At 41.7% G+C, this 17,737-nt stretch overlaps 1 protein-coding gene across 1 annotated transcript in view; it reads left to right on the top strand.

The window, feature by feature from the left end:
• Positions 1–17,512, top strand: part of LOC309550531 (uncharacterized protein) — a gene marked incomplete at both ends in the record, with an annotated part of 57,003 nt that extends 39,491 nt beyond the window's left edge. Inside the window, 2 exons of the mRNA XM_082250890.1 lie at positions 12,243–12,390; positions 17,387–17,512. Of these exons, the coding sequence (XP_082107016.1) occupies positions 12,243–12,390; positions 17,387–17,512 (274 nt within the window). The remainder of the gene's footprint in view (positions 1–12,242; positions 12,391–17,386) is intronic.
• Between the last annotated feature and the right edge of the window lie 225 nt (positions 17,513–17,737).

Here is a 17,737-nt window from a genome sequence, read left to right as displayed (position 1 = left end):
CCAATAATCCCGACATATCCCCCCTTTCTTCCCAGTAGGCAAGTGACCAGCCTAGCCATACCTGGGGAGAAAGCTTTTAGAAGGAGTAGCAAAAGAAAAAAAATGTCTTGTCCTCTTTTTTTATAAAAGAATAGTTCATATTGGGAATTGTTCATGACTTTTAAATTTGTGCCTGTGTCTCTCTTTTCATCCAAACAGATAATGGGATGGTGTTATCTTTGTTTGACTTTCTTAAATTACGGATTTTTTTAGACAACACTATTAATCATATGAGACAACCTATAGTCAATATATAGATACCCATATCGGAAACCAGGGGTCGTGAGTTCATATCTCACTGGGGCCTCCATTATATGTAAGAATATTTAATAATAATATCTCGCGCTCGTACTTCATTATGTCAGAATATTTATACTGCTCTGAATATAACAGTGTCTATTTATGGTTAATAAGCAAAGATCTATGAGGAAGGAGAATCTTCACTTATTCCACAATTCAATATGTAGTGAATTATTTTTAATTGATTAATTTCTTTTTAAAAGCATATACCAATCTTAGTGAGTACAGTCTACGGTATGGAATATATATAAAATATTTATTCACCAGACATGTATTCACAATATATGATCAAACAAGAAGTGACACAAAAAGATAACTACATAAAATACTAACTTCAAACAATCGATGCAATGTGATGTTTAGCTCAATAATGAAAGTAAAACGAAAGCAAGTTTACCATTTCTCCAGGTATAGCATGAACCATAGGTATATGTTCTATATAAACAGACCACAATTGTCTGCGAATCACACGGCCGAAAGTCATTCCACTGCAGATGGAGTGAGAATAAGCCATGCAAAACGGAAGACTTAAAATTGCAAATAATGCACTAAATCTGATATTAACCACTTAAGCCCCGGAGGATTTGGCTGCTAAAAGACCAGGGGGTATTTTGCGATTCGGCACTGCGTGACTTTAACAGACAATTGCGCGGTCGTGCGACGCTGTACCTAAACAAATTTGACGTCCTTTTTTTCCCACAAACAGAGCTTTCTTTTGGTGGTATTTGATCACCTTTGCGTTTTTTTGATCACGCGCTAAAAACAAAAAGAGAGCATCAATTTTGCAAAAATAACAATATTCTTCACATTTTTTTATATGAAATTCCCCCCCAAAAAAAAGTAAAAATCAAAATTTTTTAACATTTTCGGTCAATTTGTTTTATGCTACATATGTTTGGTAAAAAAAATCGCAAAAAGCGTATTTTGATTGGTTTGCGCAAAAGTTATCACGTTTACTAACAAAGGGAAAGATTTTTGTCATTTTTGTTGTTTTTTTTTTAACGCGTAATGGACCCTTGAATGACATTTTTGACACTTTTGGGGTTACTAGTGACATTTCTACAGTAATCAGTGCTATACATATGCACTGTTACTGTAAAATTACACTGGCAGTGAAGGGGTTAACTTTATTTGAGAGGGAGGGGCTGTGTGTGTCCCTAGGGGCGTGATTCTAACTGTGATTGGCTGTGGCTTGAGCTGTAGGAGCACTGATCAACGGTCCTACATAGTAGAACCGTATGATCAGTGTTTCTACACAGGGGAGAATGACATATAAATATATATGTATATGCCTTACATAATATAATGACATAATTATGGCTAATATCTTCTCACACATAATAATGTATCTTTAACATTTATATTTCAAATGAACTTAATGAATACACTATTGTTAAATACAGACAGACTAATGTCTAGCTAAAATCAGTGACTAGTATGGTGTCTCGCTAATTGTCCCTTATCTGATGAGATGTCAATGTATTACCTTATTTATGATAAAAGGAATACAAAGACCTCTGTTGAAACTCTATTCTCTCTTGTAAGCTTGTAAAAGACATTTTGTTTAACAAGTACATATGAACTCTCTTTCACCTTGAACAAAATGGACGCTGCACCATTCAGAATCTTATATGCAGAAGATGAAATATACATGGCTTTTTAAATCCATTTTTTTTACCTATTATTATATTAATCACCCCCAATAATCCCGACATATCCCCCCCCCCCTTTCTTCCCAGTATGCAAGTGAGCAACCTAGCCATATCTGGAAAGAAAGCTTTTAGAAGGAGTAGCAAAAGAGAAAAAATGTCTTGTCCTCTTTTTTTATAAAAGAATAGTTCATATTGGGAATTGTTCATAACTTTTAAGTAAAGCTGCAAAAAAACGAGAGAAGAAAAAAAAATCATCAGTTCAAAATGTCAGTTCGTAGCAACTTTGCTAGTGTTATCTATGTCACAAACTGTTCATTGTTAGTCTTTTTGAATTTCGATCTCCTGGTAAAGAAACTCAAAATTTTTTTTTGAAATCTGCATCTCCAGTTTGCAAAGTTTTAATGGAGACAGAAATTAACTGCTGCAATGGCATTAGCAACCCCCATTCAAAGCGCAGTAAAACAATGTTGGCAATCAGGAACCAGAGAAATCTGTTTGGACGTTCAACCTTGGATGTTGGTTGAACAATGAATGGTTTCAGCATGGCCTAGAGTGTCATACACCTAGACTGAGGTTTGCTCACATGTGCAATGCACCATTCTCACGTCTCCTTCAATTGAAAACAGGAGGTAGTGCGATTCCTCTTAATGGATTTCCTCGGATCAAATGCACAAAGATCTGTTGAAACAACTCTTCCTTTCCGTCAACAAGAATCTGGGGCGTCTCGTGGCATGATTCCTGAAGAGGGACCCGATTCAATGAGGGGTTCCGTCCTGAGCTGGACTCTAAGGAATGAGATGACCCATCCGATCGTTGTGCTTTTGGCAAACATCATCGTCTGTACCACTCAACAACCTGGCATGGAAGGTTAATCTCTTCCTATTGGATGAAACATACAGTATGAATATACATTCTTATCAATTGACATTTCAATGCGATGTTGGGACCCTAAGCTTTCTCAGAGTTCTCTTTTAATCCACCTTGTGATCAGCCTTTTATATGACACCAGGGAAGGTGAGACTATATATGCGACCTTTACTAGGGCGACTGATTTCTGGGGCTTATTAACATGGGATGTATTTATTGCCATGGATACTACGCATTGGACAATAATATAATGATACAATATTTTGTTAAAATGTAGCTACTACTTGGGAAAAAAATATAATATCTCCCCCTATGGGGCATCAATGCAATTTATTGTAGGCAACAAACTACCTGACATTGAGGATTCCTTCTTGGTTACCGTATACAACCTTTAACCTCTTGACTTCATTACGTCATTAGGGTTTGATCCTCCTTGATTTTACTGTCATTGGCGATTTTGAAATGTGTCCGCTTTGAGTGACCTGTTTGAGTCAAAGGGATAAAGTGACCACCTAAAGGAGGGTAGTTAGTATCTAACAACCAAGATCCCCTGACAGGATTTCAGGATCCTCAATGCTGTGACCTGGGGATAAAATGGTGTTAGCACCTCTGTATCCTATGCCTTTATTTAGTGTATCCCTTTGATTCCTGCCACTTGGGCATTTAAAGATTTTATGGCCTTTGGCTGGCCACAGGATTTGTTCCTAAAGAGGAATTATTTTATTTTTGGGCTGCAGTGCCCTGAGTGAACCAAGTGATCATCTGATCCAACTTGGCTTCTACTCAGCTGAAAATCTTTACTTAAATTATTGGCTCTGCCTCCTGTGGTGCCTATGTCTCGGGTTCAGACAGATGGGACAGATCCCCATCAGAACCAGTTGCTCGGTTCTGGCGTGAGGTCTGGGCCTTAATGTCACTCGATCTTCCCGAGGATTTTGGGGAGCCCTAGGATGGGACAAATCCCTATTTATTTGTGGGTGTCCCCCCCCCTTGTTAATGGGATGTCCGGTGTCCTCCTTAAGGTATCCGGTGTCCCCCTTGGGGCCTAGGTGGCATGTCTTGCTCCTTTGCCTAACTTATTATTATGTACATGGGCAATGCCTCAAAGCACAGGGATTTCAATTCCGGGTGGTTGTACTCAGGCTCCTACATTGAAGGGTGTTAGGCACTTTTGAGTACAGCAAAAATTCAGTGGGGCCTTGGTGCTGTGTACATTTTACATTGTAGATAACAGCTCTAGCAGCGTTGAGGTTTTTTTATGGGCTGCATTTTTAAATGACATCCTGCAGGCACAACACAGAAAGTTGTTTTCATAGGCCTCAAGATGATCAATAATCTTTAAGGACCCTTTTCATGACAAAAATCAGGACAGTACTCTTTTTAAACTTTTTAAATTCTGGAGGTGTCCGGTATCTTTTTAGGGGTGCTAGTTTTTTTTTTGCAGTGACCTGATATGACTCATACATATTTATGCATGGCTGCCCAATTTCTGCCCTCCTATTTTTAGAAGATGGCTGGGGTAGGACATGGACTCATTGCCTGACTCCCCCCCTGGTCTGGGTCATAACCATCAGACTGGGAGTCATATCTGGGTCTATGAATAATTATTTCATATTTAATAAATGTAGGACTAATTAAGCATTACCCTTTTGCATGGACACCATGACCTTTTGGAACTCTCCTATTTATTTACTAATGAGTTCCTGTCATGAATTGAACAGTTACACTTTTATTTTATTTATTTATTTTAAATTTCCACTGCTGATTACTCGGCAACTTTTGCTAGAAAACATTTTTACCTTGCTCAAAACTTCCTAATTATTGCATTAATCATTTACACTTCTCTTTCAAATGGTTACTTTCATTATGGCTTTCTTTTGATAAGACTTCTGCCACAATTCTACTTCATTTTACAGTTTCACGCTACATTCTCTTAACTGATGTGTCCAAATAGAGGTTACTTTCACCTGCTCAAGGAGGTTCCTTATCTCATTCTCTCATTTATTTGGAGTTGAGATTGGAACTTTACTAAATTCCTTTTTACTGAGCCTTCTGGTGCAGTTCCTCACAAAGATACAGTAAGATTGGCCATGACACTAAAAGTATGTGATCACACTTCCTGACGTCTTTTGGTGTTAGATAATCTTATTGGTGAGTTCATACAGCGGGTTTTCCTCTACCCAGTCAGATGCCCATTATTGGCCCGACGTTTGAGGATTTTGATATATGACTCTAACCAGCATTTACATATTCCACCATTTCAGACTCAGAGAGGTGTTTCCACACATTTATGATCTGTGCCGAATCTACTGGAATTGTGGCATTACCACTAGGGACTCACACCTTGCCAGAGTTGGCAGCGTGAACATTACCAGCTGTAGACATTTTTAAGGCATTTCTATCACATTCACATTTTTTTTTTTCAAAGTTATTGATTATGTCACCTGATCATAATTATGATTGGCATATGTAAGAAATCAATAATTATCTCAGCAGTGCCTCCATTATATGTAAGAATATTTAATAATAATATCTCACGCTCGTACTTCATTATGTCAAAATATTTATACTGCTCTGAATATAGCAGTGTCTATTTATGGTTAATAAGCAAAGATCTATGAGAAAGGAGAATCTCCACTTATTCCACAAATCAATATGTAGTGAATTCTTTTTAATTGATTAATTTCTTTTTAAAAGCATATACCAATCTTAGTGAGTACAGTCTACAGTATGGAATATATATAAATATTTATTCACCAGACATGTAACCACAATAAATGATCAAACAAGAAGTGACACAAAAAGATAACTCTTACATAAACTACTAACTTCAAACAATCAATGCAATGTGATGTTTAACTCAATAATGAAAGTGAAACTGAAACAAAGTGAAAGTGAAAGCAAAACGAAAGCAAGATTACCATTTCTCCAGGTATAGCACAAACCATATGTATGTTCTATATAAACAGACCACAATTGTCTGCGAGTCACACGGCCGAAAGTCATTCCACTGAAGATGGAGCGAGAATAAGCCATGCAAAACGGAAGACTAAATTCGCAATAATGCGCTAAATCTGATATTAATAAAAATGTATAACAACAAAAATCAGCTTTTTAGAGAAAAATCTACCATGGGATTGTAATCTTATTACCCTTAAATATGCAATATAAAACATATAAGGCAGGAATAAACAATATTGAATAAAATCAAATAACATAGCAAGATTATATTTACCACACTTAAGATGGCTGCTAGCTTCAAATAGTCATTACCAGAGTCTTAAGATGGATGCCAGTGAGGGAGGAGTTTCGTTTGGCGTCCCTCAAAGTTTCAGATGGATGATGGAGCAAGATGGAGTATGTCTGGATGAGTCTATAGATGGATGTAGTAGCGTGTGTGATGTAAGTGTAAGGTGTGTTGTCAGTAGTGTAATGTGATGTAATGTGTCCTATCTCTCATCTGGGTTGTTCTTTTATATGGTATGAACAAAAGGCTATAAAAATTACCATAAGTTAAACCCAGAGGGATGAAACATTATCCCCATTGGTTGGGATATTCTATACCTTAACTGGTGAGGTCATAGACACACCCCTCCTGATAATTAACCCAATGTTTGATATAATAAAGTTAAATGATGATTTCTCTATGTTCAAGATTAACTATAAAAGCACAACATAAAACTTTGTCCATACTCCGAGTACATACATAAATGTCCATCTGTATCTCCATCATTCACCTTGGCAAGTAATGCCATTTCAACAATTATATTTTTAATACAATATAATATTTCTATATGGGAAATATCTGAATTATCTCAAAACTGCATTTGGTATTTCGTCTATAGAGGGCAGTATCGTATCGTTCATTAGATTTTGTATGTAACAATACTTAGAAACAATTACCATTATTCTTATCTGATGACCTCTTTGACCTCTGACTAGTGAAAGTCCATTACTTATTTGAATTCTGACATAACTGTCAGACATTTAGTCTAGGACTGGTATTTATAATACCTTTGAACACTTAGACACAAACTTCTCTGAAATGAGGTAATTAGTGACTAGATACATATGTTCTTATACTTAGTAGAAAGAATTCTAAGTAAGATTACTACTGTAAGAATATAAACCCAAAATGTGATATAACATTCCTAAATATATATGTATATGCCATAATATAATGACATAATTATGGCTAATATCTTCTCACACATAATAATGTATCTATAAAAACTTATATAGTTCATTTTAAATGTCTGCTAGAGTATACTGGGTTATTGTCCATTGTTATATACAGATAAGATTACAAGCTAGACTAGTATGGTGTCTCGCTAATTGTCCCTTATCTGATGAGATGTCAATGTATTACCTTATTTACGATCTTAAAAGAAATAAAAAGACCTCTGTTGAAACTCTATTCTCTCTTGTAAGCTTGTAAGAGACATTTTGAAAATGAACATATATGAACTCTCATTCACCTTAAAATGAGATGGACGCTGCACCATTCAGAATCTTATATGCATAAGATGAAATATACATGGCTTTTTAAATCCATTATTTTTTTACCTATTATTATTTTAATCACTCCCAATAATCCCCGACAGCTTTATTGAAAAATAGGATGCAAGGTACAGCAAATGGATGGTAGACGCGTTTCACACGACCCACATCGTGCTACCCACCTTGCTACCTAGCAGTGAACAAGAACGCTGTGGGTTGTGAGTGAACAAGAACGCTGTGGGTCGTGTGAAACGTATCTACCATCCATTTGCTGTACCTTGCATCCTATTTTTCAATAAAGCCTTTCATTGTAAAGCCATCGTTTGGTGTGCGGACACTTTTCTTGTATTCCAGGTAAAATAATGCAGTTTATTGGAGCAAACAACAATAAACGCACAGCAAGAGTGAGGAAGTGACAGCAGGAACAAACAGAAAGAAAGCCGCTCAGGTGTATGTTCAGAACCCGGTGCAGGTCAGATCCGTCATCCAAGAGTAGAAGAAATCCAAGTTGAGCCCGCACTCAAGGTTATATGATGAAATAGATAAAGCAGACAGACAGTGTACAAACAGACGTGTCGGGTTGACGCGTTGGGTGATCGGATCTCCCGGTGGGACGGGAGACCCAGGCAAAGCCGCGGAAGGCGGCGGGAGGGGGGGCGTCCCCTTCCGTTCGCCGGGGTAATGATTGAGCGGCTCCCGAGCCGCATTGGTCATTACCACTGGAAAGCTGACCGCCAGCTCTAAACAACGGTACCGGGGTGATGCCTCTAGCTAGAGGCATCACCCCGGTATAACCCCGCAAAGTCTGCCGACGTACCCATACGTCACTTTGCGGTAAGTGGTTAAATAGGAACAAATTGATTAAACTTTCTTTTACGAGTCAGACTGCTTTTTTTGCATAGAGTATGGAAGGGCTATAACCCCTGTCATTTTCCCATGTGTGTCAAAATGGGGATATTTTCCTTTCATTTTCTGTCCCATAGACAAAACAGAAAGTGGGAGCAAATTGTCTCGAAGAGAGGGAATCCCTGGTTGTCAACAGAACTAGTTTCCCCACTGGAAGGTTTCCTCTTTTTTCCTGTTCAAGATTTTCTTTTAATGTTACTCTTAGTTCTAATGGGCATATATCAGGGCAAATAGAGAGGGTGAATCTCCCTGACAGGGGTATAAACCTAACAGGAATTCTAATCCCTCTCTGCTTTTGTTTAAAACTAAAAAAAGTTTTGCATTTAGGTATACGGCTCAGCTCATCACTTTCATCTGCAGATGGAAAAAATACAAATGTACAGTATCAATGTTACTTTGTATCTTTCTATCTCCCATCGTATGAATGTTACTTTGTATCTCTCTATCTCCTGTCTGATTGTTTATAAACAATGTTACTTTGTATCTCTCTATCTCCTGTCTGATCAATGTTTATAAACAATGTTACTTTGTATCTCTCCATCTCCTGTCTGATCAATGTTTATAAACAATGTTACTTTGTATATATGTACTGTCTGATTTATAAACAATGTAAGACCATTTGCTGAGCTGCTGAGTCACTAATGGGAAGGGGGATCAGGTTGAGCGGAGCTGCTGATTCTCTGATGGGAAGGGGGGTCTAAATAGCTGAGTCATTGCTGTGAGGGGGAGCTGAGCTGCTAAGTCACTGATGGGAAGGGGGATCAGGTTGAGCTGAGCTGCTGATTCTCTGATGGGAAGGGGGGCAGGTTGAGCGAGGCTGCTGATTCACTGATGGGAAGGGGGATCAGGTTGAGATAAGCTGCTGATTCTCTGATGGGAAGGGGGGCAGGATGAGTGGAGCTGCTGAGTCACTGATGGGAGGGGGCAGGATGAGCGAAGCTGCTGAGTCACTGATGGGAAGGGGGGTCCGTTTGAGCTGAGCCGCTTATACTCTGATGGGAAGGGGGGGCAGGTTGAGCGGAGTTGCTGATTCACTGATAGGAAGGGGGATCAGGTTGAGCTGAGCTGCTGATTCTCTTATAGGAAGGGGGATCAGGTTGAGTTGAGCTGCTGATTCTCTGATGGGAAGGGAGGCAGGTTGAGCTGAGCTGCTGATTCTCTGATGGGAAGTGGGGGCAGGTTGAGCGGAGCTGCTGATTCTCTGATGGGAACGGGGGCAGGTTGAGCTGAGCTGCTGATTCTCTGATGGGAAGGGGATCGGGTAGAGCTGAGCTGCTGATTCTCAGTTGGGAAGGGGGATCAGGTTAAGCTGAGTTGCTGATTCTCTGATGAGAAGGTGAGGCAGGTTGAGCGGAGCTGCTGATTCTCTGATGGAAAGGGGGTTAGGTTGAGCTGAGCTGCTGATTCTCTGATGGGAAGGGGGATCAGGCTGAGCTGCTGATTCTCTGATGGGAAGGGGGGAGGGCCGGTTGAGCGGAGCTGCTGATTTACTGATGGAAAGCGTGATCAGGTTGAGATAAGCTGCTAATTCTCTGATGGGAAGTGGGGGCAGGTTGAGCGGAGCTGCTGATTCTCTGATGGGAAGGGGGGCAGGTTGAGCTGAGCTGCTGATTCTCTGATGGGAAGTGGGGGCAGGTTGAGCGGAGCTGCTGATTCTCTGATGGGAAGGGGGATCGGGTAGAACTGAGCTGTTGACTCTCAGTTGGGAAGGGGGATCAGGTTGAGCTGAGCTTCTGATTCTCTGATGGAAAGGGGGGCAGGTTGAGCGGAGCTGCTGATTCTCTGATAGGAAGGGGGGCAGGTTGAGCTGAGCTGCTGATTCACTGATGGGAAGGGGGATCAGGTTGAGATGAGCTGCTGATTCTCTGATGGGAAGGGGGTTAGGTTGAGGTGAGCTAATGATTCTCTGATGGGAAGGGGGATCAGGCTGAGCTGAGCTGCTGATTCTCTGATGGGAAGGGGGGGAGGGCCGGTTGAGCGGAGCTGCTGATTCACTGATGGAAAGGGTGATCAGGTTGAGATGAGCTGCTGATTCTCTGATAGGAAGGGGTTAGGTTGAGCTGAGCTGCTGATTCTCTGATGAGAAGGGGGTTAGGTTGAGCTGAGCTGCTGATTCTCTTATGGGAAGGGGGATCAGGCTGAGCTGAGCTGCTGATTCTCTGATGGGAAGGGAGTGGCAGGTTGAGCGGAGCTGCTGATTCACTGATAGGAAGGGGGGGCAGGTTCAGCAGAGCTGCTGATTCACTGATGGGAATGGGGATCAGGTTGAGATGAGCTGCTGATTCTCTGATGGGAAGGGGAATCAGGTTGAGATGAGCTGCTGATTCTCTGATGGGAAGGGGGTTTGGTTGAGCGGAGCTGCTAATTCTCTGATGGGAAGGGGGATCAGGCTGAGCTTAGCTGCTGATTCTCTGATGGGAAGGAGGGGGGCCGGTTGAGCGGAGCTGCTGATTCGCTGATGGGAAGTGGGATAAGGTTGAGATGAGCTGCTGATTCTCTGATGGGAAGGGGGTTAGGTTGAGCTGAGCTGCTGATTCTCTGATGGGAAGGGGGTTAGGTTGAGCTGAGCTGCTGATTCTCTGATGGGAAGGGGGATCAGGTTGAGCTGAGCTGCAGAGTCTCTGATTAGAAGGGGGGAGGGGCAGGTTGAGTGGAGCTGCTGATCCACTGATGGGAGAGGGGAACAGGTAGAGATAAGCTGCTGATTCTCTAAGGGGAAGGGGGGGCAGGTTGAGCGGAGCTGCTGATTCACTGATGGGAAGAGGGATCAGGCTGAGATGAGCTGCTGATTCTCTGATGGGAAGGGGGTTAGATTGAGCTGAGCTGCTTATTGTCTGATGGGAAGGGGGATCAGGTTGAGCTGAGCTGCTGATTCTCTGATGGGAAGGGGGGTGGGGTCAGGTTGAGCGGAGCCGCTGATTCACTGATGAGAAGTGGGATCAGGTTGAGATGAGCTGCTGATTCTCTGATAGGAAGGGGGTTAGGTTGAGCTGAGCTGCTGATTCTCTGATGGGAAGGGGGATCAGGGTGAGCTGAGCTGCTGATTCTCTGATGGGAAGGGGGTTAGGTTGAGCTGAGCTGCTTATTGTCTGATTCGAATGGTGATCAGGTTGAGCTGAGCTGCTGATTCTCTGATGGGAAGGGGGGTGGGGGCAGGTTGAGCGGAGCTGCTGATTCACTGATGAGAAGTGGGATCAGGTTGAGATGAGCTGCTGATTCTCTGATAGGAAGGGGGTTAGGTTGAGCTGAGCTGCTGATTCTCTGATGGGAAGGGGAATCAGGGTGAGCTGAGCTGCTGATTCTCTGATTAGAAGGGGGGTCAGGTTTAGTGGAGCTGCTGATTTGCTGATGGAAGAGGGGAACAGGTAGAGATAAGCTGCTGATTCTCTAATGGGAAGAGGGGGGCAGGTTGAGTGAAGCTGCTGAGTCACTGATGGGAAGGCAGGGGCAGGTTGAGCGGAGCTGTGGATTCTCTTATGGGAAGGGGGGCAGGATGAGCAAAGCTGCTGATTCTCTGATGGGAAAGGGGGCAGTATGAGTGGAGCTGCTGGGTTACTGATGGGAAGGGGGTCAGGTTGAGCTGAATTGCTGATTTACTCCTGGAAGGAGGAGCAGGTTGAGCCAAACTCCTGAGTCACTGCTGTGAAAGGTGATTATGTTGAGCTGAGCTGCTGATTCACTGCTGATAGGGGGGAGCAGAGCTAAGCTACAGCAACTTCAGTGCTTCTGCTGTAATCTTTAACAATGAATTGTTCCATGGTTCCTGCAGCTACATAGGTCAGTTAGGGGTTGTTTTGAAGATTATTTATTGCCTGTTAAGAATACGCTGATAATTAAATGACTGACTGCTTTAATTTAATAACTTAACCATAGAACAATGATGAGACAACATTAAATAGAGTCTAATATGTGAGATAATTGTATGTATAATATTGTATATTTATTATTGTCATATGCTTTTTCTGTGTGTACCTTTAGTTCTCACTCAGGACAATTAAAGTTCCGCACTGTCCATTCAGAGGGCCATGAAGTCAGCAGTGAGTGGAGCGGACTGTATGATGTCATATCACAAGCCAGCGGAGGGAAGATCAGAGGTGATGTCATTCAGACATCCGTCCATAATGAGGTAATAGTATTAGAGCGTGGTGCTGTGATCCACTGTGTGCATCAAAATAAAAGTAAATGACAGTAATGCTTGAAAGGAACTGGTCAGGGCAACTAATACTGTAATGATGTCCTGCCCGGAGTACCCTAAAAGCTGTCGCAAGCAGCCATCTTGTTCAGTGACACAGGCAGCATTCCAGTTTAAGCTGTAGCAGCAGATGTGTACTCAGCAGAAAAAATTTCCTTCCCCCCTCTCTCTTACTCAAAGTAGCCCCCACCTTCCCTTTGGCATTAGTATGCAAGGCCTCAAAAGAGTGCCTTATCTCCAAACACAACCTGGCTGGCAGGTTGTAAAGTCTTATCTGCCTTTCTAGCAGGAGTTGGGTCTCTGAGAACAGTATGGGATCTGAGCAGATGTCCAGTGAAGCTGCCTTGTAAATTCCCCAAGTCAAATTGTTAATTTACATCTCACAATCCATGCTCAAATCATACCTTTTTACCCGAACATAACACATTGACAAAAAGTAGATATTTGGATGCCCCATAAAATACCGATCTAATTAAGATCAAACATGAACACTTTCATGCCTAGGAAAGACAAGCTAGTGATCAGATGCCTTACAGGTCAGAGGGTTTTCCGAAATAACCCGTGTTTAGCGTCTGTAGATAATAGATTAAATATTGTACAATCCAATGTCAGTTTCAAGCATGTAACCATTACATATTTCCAGATATGAGTTATTTTAATACTCTGTCTAAACGGGATGTGTCTTAGCATGTGTGAGCTCCAGGGGGACCGCCCATGGACCCAGAGCCTATTGGCCAAGTACTTTTGGTGACACCCCCTGGAGGGTCAGAGAAAAAGGACAGTAACTGATAGAGAGTCAGTTCTCATCCTACCATCCAGGCCATAACATCGCTCAAGGGGAACCAATCATACCTGTTCAACTTCTGAAACTAAGGTAATACCAGGACCGTTTTAATGCAAGTATTTTCATTCTTTATTCTCATATTTCTAAATTGCTGTATTGTGTCTCTATTTCTTTGTAACCCATTTTTCTGTAAATATTTTTATTCGCACCAATTTTAACCTTTCTTATAATTAAACCTTATTTTGAAAAGTGTTAACTTTGTCTCTAAGCTCTTAAACACAAACTGACCCAAAAGAACCTGTCTCCTGAAAGAGCGCTACTGTTAGGATAAATCCTTCGGACATTCCTGCCTGCATGTGACAGGGCGTGTTACGGATGATTATTGATAGGTCATAATTGATATTTCTAAAATCACGAGCGTCCGCTGGGCTCATTCAAACATAGCGGTGGTGGCAGAGAAAGGGTTAATCGTTTAATCAACCCGGTGACAATCGCTCTCAGTCTGCTGGCATCTAGATTGTGGTCCCGCAATCTGGACAATCTGTGTGCTGGGTGCAGCTGAGAGTGGCATTGTTACGCAAGTGACGGCAGGGTGTGAGATTGCTTGGTCTTTGGTCACGAGTTGGATGAGAAGGCCAGGGGTCTGATACCCGCCACCGTCACAAATACCATTCAGTGTTGGGTGTTACCATGGTCTGACTCCTGGAAGTAGTGTTAGTTCCGGGGCAGGACACCCCTGTGCTGAATTACATACAGTGACCTAACTACCCTGGAAGTGGCATACTTTCAAGAATTGGGCAATAACAGCATCCAAGGACTGATGGGAGCACCCATGTCAGTTATCAGTATGTTAAGTATTTAATTAATCTTTTATTTTTTACAAAGAATTCGGTGATCATATTGTTTTACTGAAAATTTTCCACTTAATAACATATTGCTTGAATATTGTATGGTAAAAAGACTAGGAAAATATTCAACTTTACTGGTACCAAGAGAAGGACGGCCACATTTTGTTATGATAAAACAATAATAGTTTATTGCAAAGATATAAAAAAATTGTAAAACCATGCATTCGTATTAACATAGGATAATATCCGCCATATATTGAGAAACCAACATGTCTTTGCTATATGTTCCTGGAGTATGACGTGTTTCACTTAATTGCTTCCTCAGGACCTCAAAATCATGGCAGCAAAGAAATTGGCCTATACAAAAGGAAAACACATTTTTTTATATAAGCAATTAATAATTTAACATACCGTATGTCAGATATCTCTGCACAAGGCTGCATCTCACATATCGTCACAAGAGTGTTGCACAGAGATGGTGGGACGTCCTATAGTGCGGGCAAAATATATTATGTAGGGCAGCGGAATGGCATACACCAAATGGAGATTTAGACAACAAACCTCTCATATTTTGTGTATTACTTCTTTATGCGCCATCTACAGATAAGTAAGTCTTACAACTATTTGGGTATGGTTAGCAGCATTTAAACAGGTGGCTTGTTAGCTGATGGTTGTTTACCTGTCTTTGTCTCCCCATGTATAGAGCTATATCGGTGTATGCCATTTCGTTGCCCTACATGATATATTTTGCCCCCACTTTAGGATGTCCCACCATCTCTGTGCAATGCTCTTGTGATGATACGTGAGTTTATAGATGAGATAGAGTATGCTGCAGGGATATCTGACATATGTTAAATTATTGATTGTTTTTACAAATAAAAAAAAAAAAATGTTTTCCCTTTGTATAGGCTAATTTTTTTGCTGCCAAGATATTGAGGTCCTGAGGAAGCAAGTATGCGAAATGCGCCGACCTCTTGGAACATATAGCAAAGACATGTTGGTTTCTTAATATACAGTAATACCTTGGTTTGCAAGCATAATTTGTTCCAGAAACATGCTAGTAATCAAAAGCACTCATATATCAAAGCACATTTCACCTTAAGAAATAATGGAAACTCAGATGATTCATTCCATAATCACTTATTCATATAAAAATTATTTAGGCAATACAAAATACAGTATAGAGTGTACTGTAAAAATAAAAAAAATGAACCTGAACTTCAAAATACAGGACTGTACCTCAGCTCTGACAGCTCTGTACACTCCACGATCCTCCCCTCCTGCTGCTATCAAAATCTATAGTACAGTACTGTATAAGCATGCCATCCCCCTTAAATAACATTATGCGTCCCTGTGCTGTTTATAAAAGATGCTGATTTCTACCTATACTGTATCATAGCGTCCCCCAGAGCTCACGTGACTCCTCGGCTCTCTGCTCCTCTGTAGCTGCATACAGAGGAACTGATCTCTCTGTTTTCCTCCTGCAGCCGCTGAATGCCTGCTTCTCCTCCTCTCCCTTCTGCAGGCTTTCAGCGGCTGCAGGAGGAAATGGAGAGATCAGTCCCTCTGTATGCAGCTATCCCGCTGCCCCTCCTATCCAGCTTTTTCCTGCTGTCCACCTGGGTGCTTTCCAGCCCCTCTGTGCTCTCCTGGCCCTTCATCCTCTCCTGCAGCTTTGACGGTTTACCCCCCCCCCCCACTCCCGCCGACTGCTGCGGGGGATGCTGTCAGAATGGAGAGCGAGGACGAGGCCATTAAATGTGTTATTTACTGGCCCCTTCCTTGTCTTAATGAATAGAGTCAGTGCTCTGTACCGATCACTGACTCTGTTTATTTATGACTGTGTAAACTGTGTTTACTATGCTTCAGTTTATGAGTGAACGGGAAGCTCCGTACAGAGCTATTCCTGTCCATTCATTCTGTGCACCTGAGGCTGTAGAGATGGAGATTGAAGGTTGTGTCTTCAGTCTCCTTGCCCTGTTCCAAAGGTGGAACATCAGAGGTCTATTTAGACCCTTGATATCTCACCAAAGCCCCCCAACGAGGCTCCTAAAAAATTGAAAAAAATAATAATAAAATAATAGTTAAAAAAAAATAACAAATGGTAAAAAAGTAATAAAACAAATAACAAAAACAAAAAACTCCTGACACCAGTGGCGGAATTATCATTGTCACAAAGGTTGCACTGGGCTCTGGACTTCCACCACCAGACTCGGAGGGAAGAGCCCCGGCCAGGGATGAGAGGAGCCCTTCATGGTTTCTTGCACCGAGGCCCTGAAGGTTATGGTTAAGCCACTGTCTAGACAGGAGCTATGTTTGAGGGCAGATTGGCTCCACTTTTATTCAAAAGCAAAAGACAGTTCAAACAACAATAGTTGCCCTCACAGGGGGTTTTCAGTGTTGTATCAGTTCAAAAAAAAATTATTCCTGGCTAACAAAATGTTATCATCTTTGCATGTAGAGTCTGAGCAGAGACTGACTCGGTCTCCTTTAACATGCCAGCAAACAAATGCCCACTTAACTGTACAGGCTTCTTCCTTGAGACAGCCCTGCCCTGGGTAGGCCTGTGGGTAGGCCCATGCCCTGACCTCTCTAGAGAAGCCCACCTGATTCCTAGGCTGAGACCTCCAGGTGAAACCCTGAACTACTGAAATATGCTAGCTTATAATATACCTGCAGACTCACATAACCTGCAGGTGTCCAGGAAGACCTGGACTCGACCCATCCAAGACTCTTTGAAGCCTTTGGACTGAAGACCCTGATTTGGGATTATCAAGCCCAAAGATCACTGAAGAAACACTCAGAAACAATATTCCGTAGACCCACAAAATGCAATCTTTTAGAATCCTGTGTATCTTTTTGATTATACTCACACAGTGGAAGGGACTAGCACTGTCACAACATTAACAAGGAATGTAAAGCTCTGGCCCTCACAACAGAGACCCATGCATGGCACTGGAGCATGGGGTCATGGATGGCCCAGCAATCTAACAGCTAGAGACTTCCACTAATGCATTGAGTGAGACCTGAGGTTCATGCCTCTAGGGATCCCTGCACCATAAAGATACAACAGTGCATCTATAATTACATGTCTGTTTTTAAGGTGTAGCCTGTTCATAAAAAGTGGGTAGAGATTGTCTATAAGAATATCAGGATTCACCTTGGAGGTCCATGACTTTTAGAAATGCATTGTGGCCTTGTATGTATATAGGGTCACTGAACTCTGAGATTAATCCTATCATGTTAAGTAGTTACAGCAGGGAGTACATTATTGTTACATTATGTAAATATTTTCCAGATCCGGGAGAATTCGGAGGAGTACTTACCGCAGATCAACCGGGAGATCCAGCGACAGAAATGGAGGGACATGGCAGAATGTTACACAATCAAGAAGGAAGAAAAGGGGGAACAAATGAAGACTTAGTGGACTTTTGTAGTGACTTTAAAGCCAAACTCCAGGCAAACAGCTAAATATACAATTAAATACATACAGTATCTCACAAAAGTGAGTACACCCCTCACATTTGTGTAAGTATTTTATTCTATCTTTTCATGTGATAACCCTGAAGAAATGACACTTTGCTACAATGCCTGGCAACCTGTGTCCCAACCCTAGGGTTGAAACAAGAGGGGGGGGGGGGTATGTGAC

This window comes from Pelophylax lessonae, assembly GCF_965119305.1.
Source record: "Pelophylax lessonae genome assembly, chromosome: 1".
NCBI classification, from domain to species: domain Eukaryota; kingdom Metazoa; phylum Chordata; class Amphibia; order Anura; family Ranidae; genus Pelophylax; species Pelophylax lessonae.
Note: the sequence above shows the minus strand (reverse complement) of the source record. Positions and strands in the feature narration are given on the sequence as shown.